This window comes from Diadema setosum, chromosome 4 (genome assembly GCF_964275005.1).
Source record: "Diadema setosum chromosome 4, eeDiaSeto1, whole genome shotgun sequence".
NCBI classification, from domain to species: Eukaryota; Metazoa; Echinodermata; class Echinoidea; order Diadematoida; family Diadematidae; genus Diadema; species Diadema setosum.
This window is the reverse complement of record NC_092688.1, coordinates 4,032,783-4,052,631: the sequence shown is the minus strand read 5'-3', so window position 1 is coordinate 4,052,631 and position 19,849 is coordinate 4,032,783. Positions and strand designations below refer to the sequence as shown.

The window sequence follows — 19,849 nt, the reverse complement described above, 5'->3', positions numbered from 1 at the left end:
TTGTACATATTTGTAGGTTTTAAGTTTTGTACTTTTGTTACCTCATGTTACCTCATGTTATTTGTAAACTTTTGCTATGCTGATTTGTTTTGTTTTGTTTTGTTTTGTTTTGTTTTTTCTTACTCATTTTCAGTTATGTAACTTTTGTATTGTACAATTCATTGTGTAACGTGCATTTTTAATTCACGGACTGGCTGAAAAACAGCCTCCGGCTGAGCCCGGTACCGTGACAAAATAAAATGAATGAATGAAAAATGAATGAATGAATCTAGAACTATAAACTTTGGGCATGTGAATTATTAAACAGGAAACAAGTAGGTATAGAAAACTGTAGGACAGCTTGACTGTGAACATGGCATTCAAAAGCTACTAGACAGAAATGGCAACAGATATGTGGGATAACATCTATCGGGTCAGATTTCTTCTTCAGTTTCGAAAGATAGTATCGGGTACATTGTAAAGTACGATGGGATAGGGGGCGCTCTTCAGGCATTGTCGAGCATAATGTGACTTTCTCATCTCTTGCTTTGAAGCAAAATTTCACCGTGTGATATAGTGATTAATTCCCCGGGATTTTCGCAATGGACTTTTAATGTGGTAAGGATTATTTTGTTCAACAATGGACCCTCCAAAAGTAACTCACCAGTTGGAAAACACTCCAAACAAATCGTCCCCTTCCACTAAGAAGCCGAAGATGTCTAACTGTAGTCCCACCGCTTGCAGTAGCCGTATGGAAACAAACGACGTAGCTGAAACCCCAGGTCAGTACGATAGCAACATGGCCGCGCCCTTGCACGGAGCCGAACCCACCGGCAATACACGACGGTCTCTAGATTTATCTTCAGAAGCACCCCCAGTGTGGTTTGTCACATTTTTCAAAGATTTCGAATCAAGATTTGACTCACGCATTGAAGCTCTGCTAGACAAAAAGCTCAAAGACATTTCACTGAAAGTATCTGATCATGAGGAAAAGATGAATAACATTGAGTTTGAAGTGGGCGCCCTGAAAGATTCAGTCAAACAGTTGGAGAGGGAGAAAGAGATCCTCGTAAATAAGCTTGATGACCTTGAGAATAGGGGACGAAGAAAGAATCTCGTACTCTTTGGTATTGCAGAATCTTCAAACCCAACAACGGAAGATTGTATGAAAACGGTCACTCAATTTCTGCAATACGCTGATGTTCCAGAAGCAGATCTCTCAAAGATAGAAAGATGCCACCGAACGCCCACACATCAGCCTGTAGGCAAAGATGGGACTCATTTCAAGCAAGCAAGAAGAATCCATGTTGCGTTTTCGACATTTGTAACTAAGGAACGGGTCAGGAAAGCATGTATCAAGAAGCTTAAGCGGACCAGCTCCATGTACCATGATCTCAAGGTCTTTGTGGCAGAGGACTTGTCGCAAAGGGTTCTTCAGTTACGCAGGAAGAAACAAGAAAAATTCAAGCGCGTGAAAGACGAAGGCAAAAGGCCGTTTTTCGCTTATCCTGATAAGATTCGATACATAGATCAAACCTCCGGGAAAGTGGTTTCAGTGGACTAATTCCAGGCACTACTACGGCAGTTTAAGATTTCAAGAAATCGTTCACAACATCAGTTAATGAGAGAAAGAAATTATTAAATAACAACATTGAACTTTTTTTTTTTAGATAATGGAGTATACTTCGAGGTCTTATCTAGTAAGTTTATTACCATACAGCTGAAAGCTGTACCGGTATTGCTGAAAGAAAAGGAGTATTAAGTAAAAACTGGAGTGAAGAAATGCCTTCTCCGAAATATCTCTCATTTTAGCTATATGTACATCGTATTTACACGCAACCATTGCCTTAAACCATAAGTAGCTGTAAGTGTATTTGAATGTAATACAATATTTGGGGTTCATTATTATTCATTTTATTATAATGTTTATTACCAAGTTAGTAATTTAAACTTCATCATGGTGAGTGATGTGGTTAAAAGGAAAAAAAAAGTAAAAAAAAAAAATGTTTGAATCTTGGAGAATCATGATGTTTAGTTATGACTTTGTTATGGTCCAGTCAGCTTTTATATCTCTGGTTTTCCTATGATGCTCGCTTTAATGATGTTCCATTTTATTCTGAGAAGGGGGATGTATACATATTTGATAGGTATGTGTGTTTTTTTCATATATATCACTCATCTCTCCCTCTTTCATTACAGTAGCTCATTGCAGAGAGTTGGGGGTCATCTGTTTTTAGGTGGTACTGCTTTTATGTTACTTATACAGATGACGTGCCTTAGAGGGGATTTTATGTTGATCTAATTCTTCAGGTTGCTGCTGTAGCATTGTGACATTGCATTGCATGTATGGTAATGTGCCTTTTTGTTGTGGCTTTGTAGATACTGCTTATTATGTGTTAAAAGAGGCATACAATAGTATTTATAGCCACACAGTGTTTTTTTGCTCAAAGTTGCTCTTGTTGTTTGCACTTCCAGACCAGGGCTGAGGTTGATTTGAAGCCACTGGTCACCTATCCCGGTGCAATTGCACCCCGCTGTTGTTTTTGCTCAATCTAGCGTTTTTATATACTGACTTTTTTCTGATCATGTTCAAATTCAAAGCTGCAATCAGTGTTTTTTGTTCGTTTCTTTTTATGTTTGTACATGTAATAATATTTGATACGTTATATCAAGCAGCTCTATTCCTATATTTCGTTTCAACTACATGTATGCTATTTCCAGGCTACAGTGAGTCCATGTTCTACAATGCAAATGCTTCTAGTGTTTGGTTTACGCAACTAGTGATATTATATCATGATTATCCATGGCATTAAAACTAAGTACATTTAATTGTCGAGGTATTAAAGATTTTGTAAAAAGAAGAAAGATTTTTCATTACTTAAGATCAATTGACAGTGATATCATTTTCCTTCAAGAGACACATTCCTCTGTTGAAGATGAAACATTTTGGAAACAGCAATGGGGGAACATGCATGGTTTTCTAGTCATACTTCCAATAGTCGTGGTGTTGCTATTTTGATTCGCAATCATGTTTCACCAGTAACTCATTCTTCATATTCTGATCCAAATGGGAGATTTTTGATTAATAATGTCACTATTAATGGTTTATCTCTCTTACTTGTTAATATATATGGACCTAACAATGATGACTCTGATTTTTTCCTTGAAGTTTTTGATAAAGTAGAACAATTTAATTATACATCATTGATATGTGCTGGTGACTTTAATGCTGTGTTGGGCCCTCAAGATTACCGAGGAGCTTAACAAAGGCATTCAAACACAAACGTTAGTGACATTATTCAAACTTTGATAGTAGAATACAATTTGTGTGATATTTGGAGACATTTTCATCCTAATTTAAAACAATATACCAGGCATCAAATAAACCCAAAGGTCCTTTCCCGATTAGATTTTATTCTTGTTTCAGACAACTTTGTTAATAACTGTTTGCAATCAAAACTCATCCCAGGGATTTAATCAGATCACTTTGTGGTTACTTTGAATTTTAAGGATGATCAACCAAAGAAAGGACCTGGTTTTTGGAAACTTAATTGTAATTATTTACATAATGATGCTGAATTTGTAAAACTGATTAAAGAAAAGATAAAAGATTTTAGAATTGATAATAAAGATAGTCAATGTAATCCTAATATTACGTGGGATGCTTTTAAATGTACAATAACAGGTGTTTGCATAGAGTACGGTGCCAGAAAAAAGAAAGAAAGGAATGCCACTAAAATAAGTTGTTTAGAGAGATAGATGATATTAACATGCAAATAAATAATGACCCTGACAATGTTGTGTTTATTGAACGCCTCGAACATTTGAAAGCTGATTCAAACAAAATTGTAGAATATGAAACTCAGGGCCTTATTATCCGCTCAAGAATGCGTTAGATTGAAGAAGGAGAAAAAAGTTCCAAATATTTTTGTAATTTAGAGAAAAGGCATGGGGAGAAAAAAACCTTACATAGAATAAAAAATTCTGATGATGAAATGATATCTAACCATAAGAATATATTAGAAGAAATTCATAATTTTTATCAGAATTTGTATAAAAATCAAAAAGGACAAGACAACACAGATATTTTTTAAGACTCTCTTGAAATACCCAAATTAGAGGAAAATGATAAATTGTTTTTGGAACAACCTTTCACTAAAAAAGAAATATATGAAACACTCACCTCAATGAAACACCATAAAGCTCCAGGATATGATGGTTTACCGGTGGAGTTTTATGTAGTTTTCTGGCCTGATATTTCTGACTTGCTATTGGATTCATTTAATTTTTTATTGGACAGTGGGCTTTTGTCTTCATCACAACGAAACGGTATTATTACTCTTCTCCCAAAGAAAGATAAGACCAGATGTATTTAAAAAATTATAGGCCCATATCATTGTTGACTGTGGATTATAAAATTTTGGCAAAGCTTTTGGCAAATCGATTGAAAAACTGAATTAATGAACTTATTCACTCGGACCAATCTGGTTTTTTAAAGGGACGAAATATTGGAAATAATATTAGACTGATTATGGATTTAATAGAATATACAGAAAGCCGTGACCTCCCTGGTGCCATTCTCCTCTTAGATATACAAAAAGCATTCGATAATGTCAACCATGAATATTTATTAAAGTTTTAAAACGATTTAATTTTGGGGATAAATTTGTTGACTGGATTAAAACTCTTTATTCCAGCTGAAAGAGTTATGTTGTAAATAATGGATTTTTTTACTAAAGCTGTAATGATGGAAAGAGGAATCTTTCAAGGTTGTCCTATTTCTCCATATTTGTTTTTATTAGTTATAGAAACAATGGCTTAAGGTGTAAGACAAAATAATGATATCAAGGGTATTCCTGTAGAAGGAAAAGAAGTGAAAATATCATTGTTAGCAGACGATTCCACATGTTTTTTAGATGGCTCACTCAGTTCTTTTGATCATTTGTTTGATTTGCTTGATAATTTTGCAGTATGTTCTGGTTGTAAATTAAATAATATCTAAGTCGGAGGCAATTTGGGTTGGTGCTAAAAGAGACTCTCAAATAAATCCATACTCTGAAAATGGTCTTATTTGGAAAACAGATACTTTCAAAACCCTTGGAGTTGTTTTTTTCACTAGATGTCAGCTCTTAACTACAAACCAAAATTGAAATCTATAGAAGCGACCCTAAACTGTTGGTGCGCCAGAAATTTATCCTTAATTGGAAAGATTTGTGTGGTTAAAACCTTATTATTACCTCAACTGTTGTATCTTTTTTCAGTATTATGTATACAGATCCCAAAAAAAAAAATTCAAAGAGTTAGACAGAATATTTTATAGATTTATTTGGAGTGGTGGAAGAGATAGCGTAAAAAGAAAATATGTTTGTAATGATTTCACTTCGGGTGGGCTGCGAATGATCGATCCATATGTTTTTGCCATGTCACAGAAAATGGCTTGGGTCAAACTTCTTTTGGACAAAAAATACAGTAGTTTATGGAAGGTAATTGAACTTTCAGTATTAGAAGATTTTAATCAGATGAATGATATTTTATGGAAATCTCATGTGCCTGAATCTGTTTTGAATAAGCTACCATGCTCTCAATTATCTGATTCTATTACAACTTGTTATTTTTTCAGAGAGAAAGCAATAAATAAGGAGTTTGGTGTGAAATTTTCAGATTTAGGATCTTGTCAATGTTTTTGGTTGAACAGAAATATTAGATCCAAGTCAAAGCGATTCTTTTTTTATCAAGAATGGTTTGACAGAGGTATAGTCTTTGTCAGTGATCTTTTAGATTCACCACTCCCTGGAAGCAAACTTTTTGAAGAACTTATTCTTGATTTCGGTGTTTCGCCCACAGGAAGGAGAAAATTTAATTTTTTAATGAGCAATATTCCTCAAACATGGTTAACTATATCAAATTGGGATCATAATGCAATTTTTGACACGATAGTAAATAACTTATGTTTAGCAAAGAAAGTTCCGAAATATGTTTACTCAATTATGTCAGAGGACTGTGCTCCAGCAAAACAAATTTGTTTTTGGGAAGACCTGTCGTTAAATCCAGATTCAGAATTGTGGGATAACATCCATCTGAGAAATTTTAAAAGTTCTATTGACGCTCGAGTTCGTTCCTTTTATTTCAAGCTATATCAGAGAGTTACAGCACTAAATGATTTTTTTTTGCACAAAATCAAAAGGAAGGACTCCCCCAACTGCACATTTTGTCAGAGATTGCCAGAAACTGTTATTCACATATTTATTGAGTGTCAGCACGTAAAAAAAGTTTGGGATGAGATAATTAATGTAATAAATCAAAACACTAAGACAAATTATAACCCCTCCGTTTTTGAAAACATTTTCGGGTTTATAGATGATAAATTTATAACTCTCTATATTTTCCTTATTTTTGAATATTATATTTATTTGTGTAAATTCAGAGGTAATCAACCCTCATTTTAAGGATTTAAGGTGTATTTAAAAACATGTAAAGAACTTGAGTATCGCATTGCTAATAAGAATGGAAAACTTGTACTTCATTTCCGTAAATGGAGATTTGACATAATGATGTAAAGGTATTTTATTGGGGTGAACACTCTGAATTTAACATATTGAAGCGATATTATTGTTTATGACTATGTCACATGCACCAATCTGCGGTGCCAGTGACAGTGGGTGTGGACCCCTTTGAGCTTTTGGGGGCATCTACTTGGTTCCACATATAAAATGGTTTAACCATCTGTCATGTATACATGTTTTTATATGCAGTTAAAATGTCTCATGTGGAATCTGGTGGGTTCTCCTGAGGGCGTCCTAAGGGTGACTTGATGCTCTCTATTATTTCTTGAAACTGTTTTTCAAATAATATACCATTGCATATGTACAACATTTTTATTGACTTTATTCTATGCTGCTTTGCTTTGATTCTCTTCAAATTTTTTACTTGAATTTTTGTTATTATTTATTATTAGTAGTATTTTTATCATTTCGAATTTTGTTGTGATGTTTTTGTAATCTTGTTAATTTGATCAATAAAAACTCAATGAAAAAAAGTACGATGGGATACTCATTACTCAGAGAGCAATTTTGTAGGCATATCATTATATATACATACATAAGGCCCTAAATGTACGCGCATCTTCAGTGAAGAGTAAGAGACAAAGACAATTGGCCCAAAGTGTCCTAATTATGTATCATGTTTATGTTGTTTTTTATTAAAGTAAAGTAGCAAGAAGGCTATCATGTATGATTATATGTATATTATTATGATAGGTGTACAAGCAAAAAAGAAAAAGAAACGAACTATAATATCTGAGAATGTATCTTAATCATGAAGTGGCAATGTTTTATTCATATAGTGATTTATAACTTGATATTACAACAGAACTGCACTCCGTTATTACACAACTATTTTATGGTCTACTATGAAAACTTAGGTTGTCACTGTTTTGAAAGCATGAAATCCGATCATTAGAAGAAAAGAAAGACCACTTTTCCCATATTTTCATTGATAGTGATCGCACGCAAATAAGACTGAGGTGCTCATCTGCTCCTCGCAGCTCTTCCATTACTCGGCGGGACCTTAAAATGCAGCTGCAAAATCTCTTTTTTTCAGTAAATTAGGAGTACATAAAGCAGAATATATATCAAACAATGAACACGAATGATTTTTCGCATATTCAGTTTACCAATAATATTATGACAATGCTGGTCTCATGGGATCCATAGAGAATATACATAATACAACAAACAAACAAGCAAGCAAACAAACAAACAAACAAACAAACAAACTAAACTTTCCTGGCAAATCGATAGCCGCAAAATTTAATGCAGTAACAGGAACAAGGTATTAAGTGGTATTTACTATGATTATTTTCCACAAAAAGAAAGGGATTTGAAGTACATATTTATCATGATCAATACATTGAAACCATTTTGATAAAACAAATGTATAGTGCAAGTGAAGGTAGATAAGGGACACACAAAAAAGTTGACATATCTACACAAATTCATGGAGAGATCTAAGATAGTGAAAGAAACAGATAGAATTTACGAAGAAGTGAAGGTTAAGTACATAATTCATCAATGCAAAATTAATACATTAATTGAAACTCCAAAGCAGAAGCAAAACAAAAGCTTTAGAAGGAAATTTCTCAGCTAAATTTAATGTCTGAGAAAGTAGGTTAATGGATGCAATAATAGTACTAACAATAATAATGATAAAATGATGATGATGATAATAATGACAATAATAATAATAATAATAATAATAACAATGATAATGGTGGCTATTTGTATAGCGCGCAGGTCAATCTTTCTGTGCTTATGGGAGAAGAAAATTGACAAACGGCGAACAAACACGTACCAGCTGATAGAGAATACATTGTTCCGAACATTATGCATTGCAGTACTCAGTGCGAGAGGAACATATCCGTTTAGGTTTGGATGTGAATGTTACTGTAGATGACTAATGAATGAGTAACTTGACATAATGAAAATTGAAATAACATGGATTGCTCAAGAAGAAATTCAAATCAAACTGATTTCAAAATAAATAAACAAATCAAAGATTTTGTTTTATCAAAAAGAAAGGTAATTTTAGAAAATGCTGCATCAAAATAAGTCATTTCTCATTACAGTTAATAAAACTTAAGTTGAGTAATATAAAAAATGAGAACAGTGACAACCGCTACCCACCCATAACATCTTTAATGATTACATGCTTATCATTGTAGAACTGTGGCCCTCAAAGTTGTTATCTATTTCTGAATTCAGGTCGATGGATTATTAACGAGTTTTCAAGCTGACAGGAGACTTTTATGTTGTTGTTTAGGCCGTTTTACTTTTCTGTGAGCGTGCACTGCAAAAAGTCCGGTGTTAAATAGTGAACACCGAGCTGATGTTAGATTTTCGATGTTCATTTATGGTGTTAAATTAACACCCCCGGGTGTCATTTCCAAATTCTAAACTGTTTTTTTAAGAGTTTCTTAGTAACTGCACTTCTTGTAGATTTTTAATTTAAACAAGACGATCAAGAATTTTACATTAAAATACTAGATTTTTGAAAAAATGTGAAAATAATTTTACACCAAAGTAACACCAGCTGGTGTGGTCCCTTATTGAAGCTGGACGGGTGTTAAACCATTGATATCAACACCAACAAGTATCAAATCAATACCATGTGGTGTCATTTTTAAATTAACACCAGTACAGTGTCAAAATAACACCTGGTACAGTGTCAAATTAACACCACGAAGTGTCAGGTGAACACTTTTCAACACCATCACAGTGCATTTTTAACACATGTGGGTGTGGTCCTTTATTGAAGTTTGATCGGTGTTAGATTTAACACCCGTGGTGTTAAATCTAACACCCATGTTTTTACAGTGTGTGTGTGTGTGTGTGTGTATGTGTGTCTATACGCATCGTCATGCGCAGGCAGGGGAGTGACTTACAGACAGGTACATACATAAATATATACGAATTTAAATACATATACAACTAATATAAGCAATTCATATTGTCAAAATGATGTCAGGTTATTTTGTAAAAATGAATGAAGTGTTGTCTGAACCAAAGCCATCCATCTGATGCGCTGTGCTGTATTACCGAAAATTACTTCTATTATAGTCTCTCAGTGTATACATACATCAATTACCTCTGTATTCATTTTTATACATATATGCCCTATGAAGAGCAACGACGATTGGCTATCATAATAAATCATGCCACATGACGTAATGCAGAAAAGAGCACATGTCAATGCGCATCGTCATGCGCAAGGAAGGGAGCGACCGATATCATACTATGACAGTCCGATTTATCGAAAACGTGAACATAGTAATACATATTAGAGCTTCATTCACCGCGACAAGGTGCGTCATTCTATCTCGTGGGTTTTTGCTTACGATCGTAATTTGTGGTTAAGAAGATTTGCTTTGGTGATTCCCTTGGTGAAGTCTGGCATAGACGACAACACAACATACGAAGTTATGGCTTTTCGATTAAGCAAGTGGATGTTTTTAATGTCCATGCTCTGTCTACCCCTTCCAAGCTCATCGGTGTTGATTCGTAAGTATCCCTCAGATTCACTTTGTTTTCTAAACAACTTTTTCCTTTAGTCACATCTTAGACTCCGATTGTTATTGAAGAATTTCTTTCCGTTATCAGCAGTTAGCACCTATATATAGGAGAACTTTCTTCAGAGTCTTCCCAAGAACCAACATGGAACTAATTGGTTGCAAGCCAATGACATTGATTTGACGGGGGAAACTTGCAGAATGGTCAATGGAGGTGCACACTGGTTTTGATTTTCATTATTTATCGTAATTATACACTGTATCTATTTTTTTTTTCTTTTTGGTATGTTTGTACTTGTATTTTGGTATTTTTGTATTATTCTGGTATAGATATTAATTTTCCGGTAAACTGTGCGCTTAGAAATATCGGTATTAAGCGCCTTATAAATATATTGTATTATTATTATTATTATTAAATATCATACTTGGTAGCTGATGTGATGGAGAAATTAGACTTGAGACATAATGGGTAATTAGCAAATCTAGAGTTCATACATACATACGAGTAGAAACTATACCTGTATAAATTATGTAGAGCTGATCACACAATTCATATTGCCAAATAGATGCCAGGTTATTTCACAAAACTGTATGAACTGTTGGCTGAACGAAAACCCTATATTTGATGCGATGTGCTGCATTACCGAAAATGACCTCTAGTTTACAGTTTTCAGTGAAAATAATCATAAAGATTTATTGATAGATATCAAAGGATGCATCATGTACTTTGCTTTTGACTGCAGCTCACACTATCGACTGTTCGAAGGGGTCCCTTACCTTCGTGATCCGGGCAGACAACGAAGTTAGTGCAATTGCCGACAGGTGGGAGATACGATCAGCAAATGAGCAGAGGATCATAATATGGCTGCAATCGGTTAACAATCCGCTTGTGGAACTAACCGCAGCGGATAAGATATCGACCATAAAACACGAGGTTGTACTTTTGGGTTCCCAGAAATCTCCGCCCATCATCTCCCTCGGCAACAAGCTGACACTGGGAATATATACATCAGATCCGACAATATATATACCCAGTGATGGTGAAGGCAAACGCTTCATGTTTGGAAGGTAATTATTTTTTTCAAGGTGCAAGACGTTATCAATGAATGCAATAGTATCTTTAGCTGTATTCATCGCCATAATTTTCTTGCTGGTGCCAGAATGTCTATTATGTTCTATGCATTCTTGAACGGGCATGCATGTAGGCATTTATTTTATTACCTGGCCTCCTATGCTTTTTATTGAATTCTAACAATACTGAGTTTTTATATTTTATTTTTTTATCATGACCAGAACCCACTCAAAAAGCGCATTTAACCCAGCATCACTCTATTCACTAAATGGAGAGTTTAAAGAATCATAACAATGATTCGAGTCTACTATCTTAAAAAAGAATGTGACTAAAAGACAAAAGTTCATCATGGCGAAATCATGATAGGATTTCATAATGATTTACATTAAATGATACAGATAACGTTATATAGGATTCAAATTGAATCTTGTAAATTATAATTCTAAAGAAATAATGCACAACATTGAAATATAATGACTGCCGCAGTAACGGCTTACCGTGGAGTCATAGTTGATTAAATTCATCGTTATAGCACAAGATTGTAAATATGTTAACAAGAAAACGAACCTCTTTGCTATGAAATATTTCCACTCTGCGGTGTACAAGACCATCCCTCTGTAAAGCTGATCGGGGTTCGTTCACCACTGGAAGGGTTCGCTGTTTCGGGATCAGCAAAGGACACCTTTGTTTGCGTGGAGGGATTTACCTCAAAGATCGCTGATTCGATCTGCAAAGAGTATGGTTTCCCAACATTTGAGAAGATTTCTAGCCAAAGTCTTCCTTCTTATTTCAACGCAACAAAGTGGATGAAGTTTAAAAGTTGTCCTCGGGGTGGGTGAATTTGTTTCCTCTTGTGTTTGATAATCTAATGTAATATCTGAATGTGATACAGTTGTATTTGCAGGACGTCAGAAGTGCGATTCATTTGATTGTACGATGCTGCTTGTGATTTCATATCGATGCAGACAATTTTTTTTTTACAATTACACTAAATGGCGTTCTTAAAGTGTTTACAGTAGTCCATACAATATTACAGCTCCCTCTCCGCCTCCCCTCCCCTCTCTCTTATATATATATATATATATATATGAGGCAGCAATATTATGGATTGACATACATTGTATAATGTTCCCCTGAGAAAACGTACCAAAACGTTTAAGAAAAAAAATTCCCAAACACACTCACTCGTTATTCCAAGAAATGAATACATGTAGCGCTTTTGTGTTAACTGCATGAGGACGTGTGAGCTGGATTGTAAAGATGTTAATGAAAATCTTCATATCCATCTTTCGTTTGATAGATTCAAAGAGTGTGACGAAGTGCTATTCGAAAAACGCCGAATGTCCGTCTCAGGGACACTCTGAGGAAATAAATTTGTACACTGGCTTATTTTCTTTCCTGAATTGTTCTGATGTGCACCTGAGAGTACTTATGATGTAAATTTCTTTATTTGGAAAAGAATAGCATATCAACTGAAACGCAGAAATTGTTTTACTTAATTCATCCGAAGATTATCGATGTAGGAATCCACGAAGAGTTTGTGTCGTTCGTCATATTTCTTCAAATGCAATTCCGCGTACTACTTATCAGGATTATTGTCAATTGTTGTTTTCAGTTTCAGTGATTTGGTATTAGCTCATCAGGGTTTTGCAATCTCATTGGCTTCAAATGATATTGAAATGAACTTGTGTCAACTTTTGGTATGGAAGTAATCTGAACTAAATGATGACATTATGATATTGCTGTTATTCACAGATACAAGGTGTATACATTGGTATTTGAAATGTACAATGAAAGATAAATCACATCAGATTCTGCTATATAACATTGAATATTTTGGTTTCGTATGCTGTGCTCTTGGGATACTCCGCTAAAGCAAGTTTGAGCCATTAATGCATGAAGCAGCGTATTTGCTACTTTTGTGACAACAAAGTCACGTAAACTTTATAAATGCTTATCTTTGTTTGTAGTGTCACATGGCTTTTGCGAGGAACTTGACATTGTCACAAACGGGACATGGGATTCTAACGTCACGTGGTTTGGTTCCATAGTAACACTCACTTGCGAGGAAGGTTACGTCATCAATGGTAACGCCACACTCCAATGTGTGGAACTACCTGGACGGTCGACGTACTTCCCTGTTTGGAACTCATCGGTGCCATCTTGCCGAGCGGTTGACGGTAAGATCTCTGCTTGTTTTCTTCATACTGAATCAATTTCCTTTTCCTGAACTCTTCTGCCCCTCTAATACGTATGTAGTCATTGAGTAAACTGGATTTTCAAGCTAGTTTCGACCATAAAGGAGTAGTTCACATACCGGCTCAAAGGGCAGAAATGTCGTAGAGTTAACCCTTATTCAGATCAGTTCTGGTGTCGTCGAAGGCCAATTCTATTAAAGTATATGCACAAAAAGGGATTTTTACAAAGTAGTCAATAGGTTGGGACAAACTGAATCTAACGACATCATACAGACATGTATGATGAATCAGTACCAAGGAAAACTATTTATCTATTTTAATATATTTAAAACCTGGATAGTGATTCTTCAGCGTTTGGCAAGTTGGAGTGTAGTCACGAGCATTTTTCATGGGCAGTTCCCGGCATCGAGGGTTTATATATATACATATGTAATATATTATACATAGGCCTATATATGTATGAAATACATGTATATACAAACATGTTGCAAATTCACGTATTGGCTCCAATATAACGAAGAATCAAGAAATAAACCAGTAATATAAAAGAAAGAATGAGTTTATTAATGAATCAATAAACTCATTCTTTCTTATAACTGGCGAAATAATGCATTACTTGTTTATTTCTTGATTCTTCGTCATACATGTATATAATATATATATATATATATATATATATATATATACTCAACAAAAAAAGTTAGATCCCCATTAGCATTTTTGGATATATCTCAAAAAGTATTTAACCGATTTTCGTAATTAAAACGGAAATGGATAAGGAATTTTATTACTCATAACATGAGTGGTAAATCATTGCCACAATATATAATTAATGGTGTGAAAAATTGCATTTTAGGTCAAAATGCATGGAAACAAAAGTTGCACTTTAGTGATTTGCAATGGCTTTTACAAAAATGTTCAAACAATCACTCATGATTCTGAGCATTTAAGCATGGCTTATTGCATATTTCTCTAACTCTTTCTTTTCATGAGCATATAGTGAAGTATTTGATAAATGATATGTCTATTACCATCCGCTTCAAATCCGCATCTCTTCCTCGTACTGTTAACTAAAGTTTGTACTTGGCGCTGCCCGATGTTGGCCCATGCTCTCTGCAAGATGTGCTGAAATTCTTGCAGTGAAGTGCCATCTTTCACCTTCTTGCTCGCTTTTCGCTTAATGATATCCCAAAGATTCTCTGCTCGATTACAGTCGGGGGATCTTGCAGGCCACTCCATACGTTCGATGCCATTTCCCCCAACAAACTGATCTACAACTTGAGCGCATGATGCAAAATGGCCATAGGCATGTTAATGTGATCAACCCAAATTAGAATTACAAATCACATGGCTTCTACCAACATTTTTATGTTGAAAAGGCCTATTGTTTAAAAAGTAAGCATAACATCTGTTTAATAGGGAAACACATTGTACCTGAAGAAATTCCTGAGAATTACACAATTTAAAAAGGTCATTTGCTAACTTACATAGGAAATGTATACAACATGTTTATAGCCTGAAGTGCAACTTTTTTTCCCCATGCATTTTGACATGAAATGCGTTTTTTACACGAATAATGATATCTGGTGGCATTGTTACGCCATTCTTGTTATGAGTAATGAAATTCCCTATCCATTCCCGTTTGAATTATGGAAATCCGTAAAATACTTTTTAAGATATATCCAAAATTGTTAGGGGGGAACTTACTTTTTTTGCTGTATATATATATATATATATATATATATATATATATACTGCCCGAGATGCCGAAAAAGCGAAGGGATGAAATATAACTATTGGATGTGGTCTGGCAGGTAGTCGCCATTGGTAATGCAAGGATTCTCAACTATACGTTTCCATCTAGAGGGGTAGAGTGGTGAGACTAGTGTGGTCGCTATAAGCAGGTGAACTTTTGACAGTTTATGATTTGTTGCTGCACGGAGCGGTGAATAAAATTTTATGACAGACAGAAATTCCCACCCCATAGACTTTGCTTCCTTTTCTTTCATTTCAAGGGACATTCCAGACGATCTTCATAATTTCACATCATGTACTTCATAAATTGACAACTCCATGTATAGATTTGTGAAATTTATTGTGGCTCTTGAGCAGAGAATCAATACTTAGGAAAACCTTAAACAAATTACACTGAACGAGGATGAGGACATAGGAGGTTCACATATTTCAGAAATGTAGCAGTGTAATTCCATTACAATTCCGCTTGCTTGCGAGTTCACCTGTGTATAATCTATGCATGCCTTCTTCTTTTGTTCTACTTTCTTGAGTCCCAGCTCATGCATTCTTATAGTGACTCTGCCATGTCACCATCCTTGTTCATTGCAATTTGTTCTAAATTTTGAAAACATTCTTATTCTTCATCCTAATTATCACAAATTCTGAAACTCTGTCCTCAGTATAACTAATTTATAGTTGTTCAAATGTAAAAATCTGAAAATCATCCGGAGGTCTCCTTTAATTGGTTTTTATTTTCAACAAAGTATTACGTGTACATAACATATCATGCAAAAAAATAGTATGATTTAAAGTAGTTGTTTATACGATTTGCCTTGCAAATGATTATGGCCGAAAATTAGTAATGATGCACAGGAGCACAAACCTGGAAGGACGTATGTAAACTTTATAAGCACTATGAGTTGTAATTGTACAAAAGTTTGTTCTTGTATTTGTAATCTAACTTCACATCTTTCCTTTCCTCTCTTTCCTTCTGCTTTTGCTTCATACATAGAAGATCAAGTGGTATTATGTGATCATCCTGGTAACGTGTCTAATGGAGAATGGAACTCCGTCATTACGTCACTGAGATCTTCTTTAACTCTCACCTGCGATGATAGTTACGTCATCAATCCCACAGACTAGGAGCCAAGAAGGGGAAAGTAAGAGGAATCATTGTGAAATTCACGAATTATGCAGTGCGTGATCGTATATATCAGTCGCGGAAGAAGCTGAGGAATATGGATGGAGTCCCGATTTTCATTCAGGAGAGCTTGACGAAGATGAGAGGGGACCTCTTCTGGGAAATCAAATCAAACTTCAAACAAGTAGTGAAACACATTTGGACACAAGATGGCCGAATTCATGTACGTACGCAAGACGACCGACGTCTTACCTTCGTGTCCAAAACCGACCTCAAAAAGTTAAGAACTCCTAACAATGGCTGAAAGGAAACGTCTCCCTATCATGTTTGTATAGAGCTGGTGCCGTATTGTTAAAATCTTGCTTGCCCAAGACCAGATGGTCTTCTTTTGTAATCTGTCAAATGCCACTCTTGTACAACCATGTCCTCCAATGCAATTACCATATTGAGCTTAATTAGCCTAGAGGGCTTGAGCGTCCATTTGTATGGCAAGCATTTTGGCGTTTCTTTTGTATGTGTGTTCTACACATGAATAGCATCTACCTCTCTACTAAAGTCTATAATCCAGTTGTTACAATGTTTTGGCCTGCTTACAGTGGGGTCCTAATGACCTGCGTCTTGTAGTATGCCTTGACCAGTTTTATGCAATCGTGGCTGCTTTATATCTTCTTGGCATCTTTTGGTAGGTCTTGACCTGTCTGTAGTTCCAATGTTCTATTATGTCTTGACCTGTGCAGAGCCATTTCCCTGCTTTCTCCTGTTTTTACCAGTGTCACAGCCATTCGTTCAGTGCTACTTCGTAGTCTTTCTCAAGTTTTCATGTCATGATATGCTGCGTCAAATTTCTTGTGATAGATAAGTTGTTTTAGATAATGGCCGCAGTTCAAGACGCATGCATTCACCAGTTATGCGGCTGTATTATTTTGATGTATTGCTTATATGAGTCAGATAACTTCATTTATATATCCTATCGACACTTCACGGAATATGTGATTTTCAAGTTTGTATCACGCGCATTATTTAAAACTTCAATTTGTGCAATTTTTATGTCAATTAAGTAGTTTCTTTGATATTTCTTTTCTTTTTTCTATTTTTTTTTTTGCCTTTTTTATCCACACTCGTCTTAATTTGAACTGGCCAATATGGTTACACAATATCCTTGTGTCTTATGTAATCTTGCTGTAAAAGCAAATCAAAAAGGTCTTCTATGCACATCATGTGATCAATGGGTTCATATTTCTTGTAGTAAAGTACCAATAAATTTGTACAATGATATATCTCATCAGTTTATTGGCTGGGAATGTCCTCGGTGCATTATGCAACATCTACCATTTTCTGATACAGACATTTGTAATGACAGTCAAAACCTATTGTGATTGTCAACTGGTATCGGCCTCCTAACTCTAAAAGTGATCTTCTTGACCAATATGAACGTTTTTTGGAATTTACAGAAAGTCTTGAGTGTCACCTCATTATCATGGGCGATATAAATCTTGACATTCAAAGGAAGGCTAGTGATTGTACTACTAAACGATATATACGGATAAATGATATATACTCTCTGAATTTTGTTAACACTACTGAATGTACCCGAATCACTAATGAATCTGCATCGCTTATCGATCATATGTTAACGAACAGTATTGAAATGATAAAGTCTTCTGGTGTTATACACAATGGTGTAAGCGACCACTCAATGAGCTACCTTGTATGGAAAGCCCATCAAACTCAGTCAGGCGTAAATTATATCACTTACAGAAAATCGAAAGGTGTTGACATTGAAATGTTCATGTCTGATCTATCTCAAATGAATTGGATTGAGGTTGAGGAGGAGAAAGACATCGATCAAGCTACTACAAATTTCGAAAAGCTTTTGTTTCACGTTGTTAACAAGCATATGCCTCTTAAAACTAAGAGGGTGCGTGCAAATAAATCCCCATGGCTTAATGATTCGATTTTTGGTCTCATGAAAAAAAGAGACTTAGCCAAAAGAAAAGCTATCAAGTCCCAAAACGAAAACGACTGGAAAATGTACCGTGTCCTGAAAAACAAAGTAACCTCCTTGATTAAAAAATCGAAAAGAAGCTATTATACTGAACATTTAACCAAGGAACAAAACGCCAGCAAGTCTTGGAAAATACTGGCTTCATTATTACCAAAGGAAGGTTCCAATTCCCAGCCTCCACCCAGTCAGTGCCAGAGCATGGCAAATCAGTTTAACCACCATTTCGCTAATGTTGCGACTGGACTGATCTCTGATTCATCTGAGAATGAGCCTGAAAATTGTAATTCAATTACTGATACCTGTGTTAAAAATCTTTTCAAACTGTGTACTGTTAGCGAAGAAGATATTTTAAAAGAAATACATTTATTAAAAGATAAGAAATCTGAAGGTTTAGATGGTATATCTGTACATATTTTGAAAATTTCTCAGAATGAAATTGTTAAACCTATAACATTTTTGATTAATAAATCCATAACCCTTGGTATAGTTCCCAAGAAATGGAAGGTTGGTAAAATTATTCCTTTACATAAAAAGGGTGACAGATCGATTCCAAATAATTACCGACCAATTTCTATATTGTCATGTTTATCCAAAATCCTTGAGAGAGTCATACAAAAACAGTTGATTCAGCATTTGAATCAGAATAATATACTCACAATAGAACAATCGGGTTTTCGTCCGAATCATTCTACTTCCACAGCACTGATTAAGGTCACGGATACGTGGTTAAAAGCCATGGATGAAGGAATGTATACAGGTGCCGTATTTGTCGACCTTCAAAAGGCTTTCGACCTGGTCAATGTGAAATGCCTTCTCAATACAATGCATAGAATCGGGATCAGTAGCACCTCGCTTAAATGGTTTGAAAGCTATCTCTCGGATCGGAGGATCGTTACTAGTATAGGGAATTGTTTTTCTGAAGAATTACCCATTGGGCTGGGGGTGCCTCAAGGATCTATCTTAGGTCCCTTGCTATTCATTATATTTATCAATGATTTACCTTCTGTATTTGACTTATGTAGCGTACATTTGTATGCGGACGACACAGTTTTATATGTTTCTCATAAAGACCCGCGTATAGTACAATCAATTTTGCGATATGAGCTTCTGAAACTCGACAAGTGGATTTCCAAAAATAAACTTAAAATCAATTATGAAAAAACTGTGAGTATGCTCATTGGGAACCGTCATATGATTAAAAGGTATAATAGATTGGATCTTAGCATAAAAGGCCATGTGATAAATCAAGTACAGAGTGTGAAATATTTGGGCCTTTATATCGATGCTGAACTCAAATGGGATGTTCATATTGATCATTTGTGTCAAAAGGTGGGTCGCATGATTTCATTTCTTCGTCGTTTACGACAATTTATCAGTAGAAAATATTTAAATTTGATATATCGAACGGTTATTTTACCTCATCTAGATTATGCAGATATTATATTTCAATCATCACGTGGGCAACTTCTTGATCAAATACAAAAGCTTCAAAATAGAGCAGGAAGAATCATTTTAAAGATTAAGCCACAATCTCATTTTTCCGTATCATCCATGCATGAAATATTACAGTGGGAAATTCTGAAATTTCGTCAAATTCGTCACGTTCAAATTATGATGTTTAAAGTTTTGAACAATTTAACACCCAGTTATTTGCAAG

The 19,849-nt window shown here is 35.0% G+C and overlaps 1 protein-coding gene across 1 annotated transcript; it reads left to right on the top strand.

The window, feature by feature from the left end:
- The first annotated feature begins 619 nt into the window (after positions 1–619).
- On the top strand, positions 620–1,543 carry LOC140227493 (uncharacterized). Its single transcript, XM_072307891.1, has one exon. The coding sequence runs from the start codon at positions 620–622 to the stop codon at positions 1,541–1,543; it is 924 nt and encodes a 307-aa protein (XP_072163992.1).
- The last annotated feature ends 18,306 nt before the right edge of the window (positions 1,544–19,849 follow it).

Coding starts and splice junctions, on each gene's coding strand:
- LOC140227493 (XM_072307891.1), top strand. CDS start 620: ATGGACCCTCCAAAAGTAACTCACCAGTTGGAAAACACTCCAAACAAA.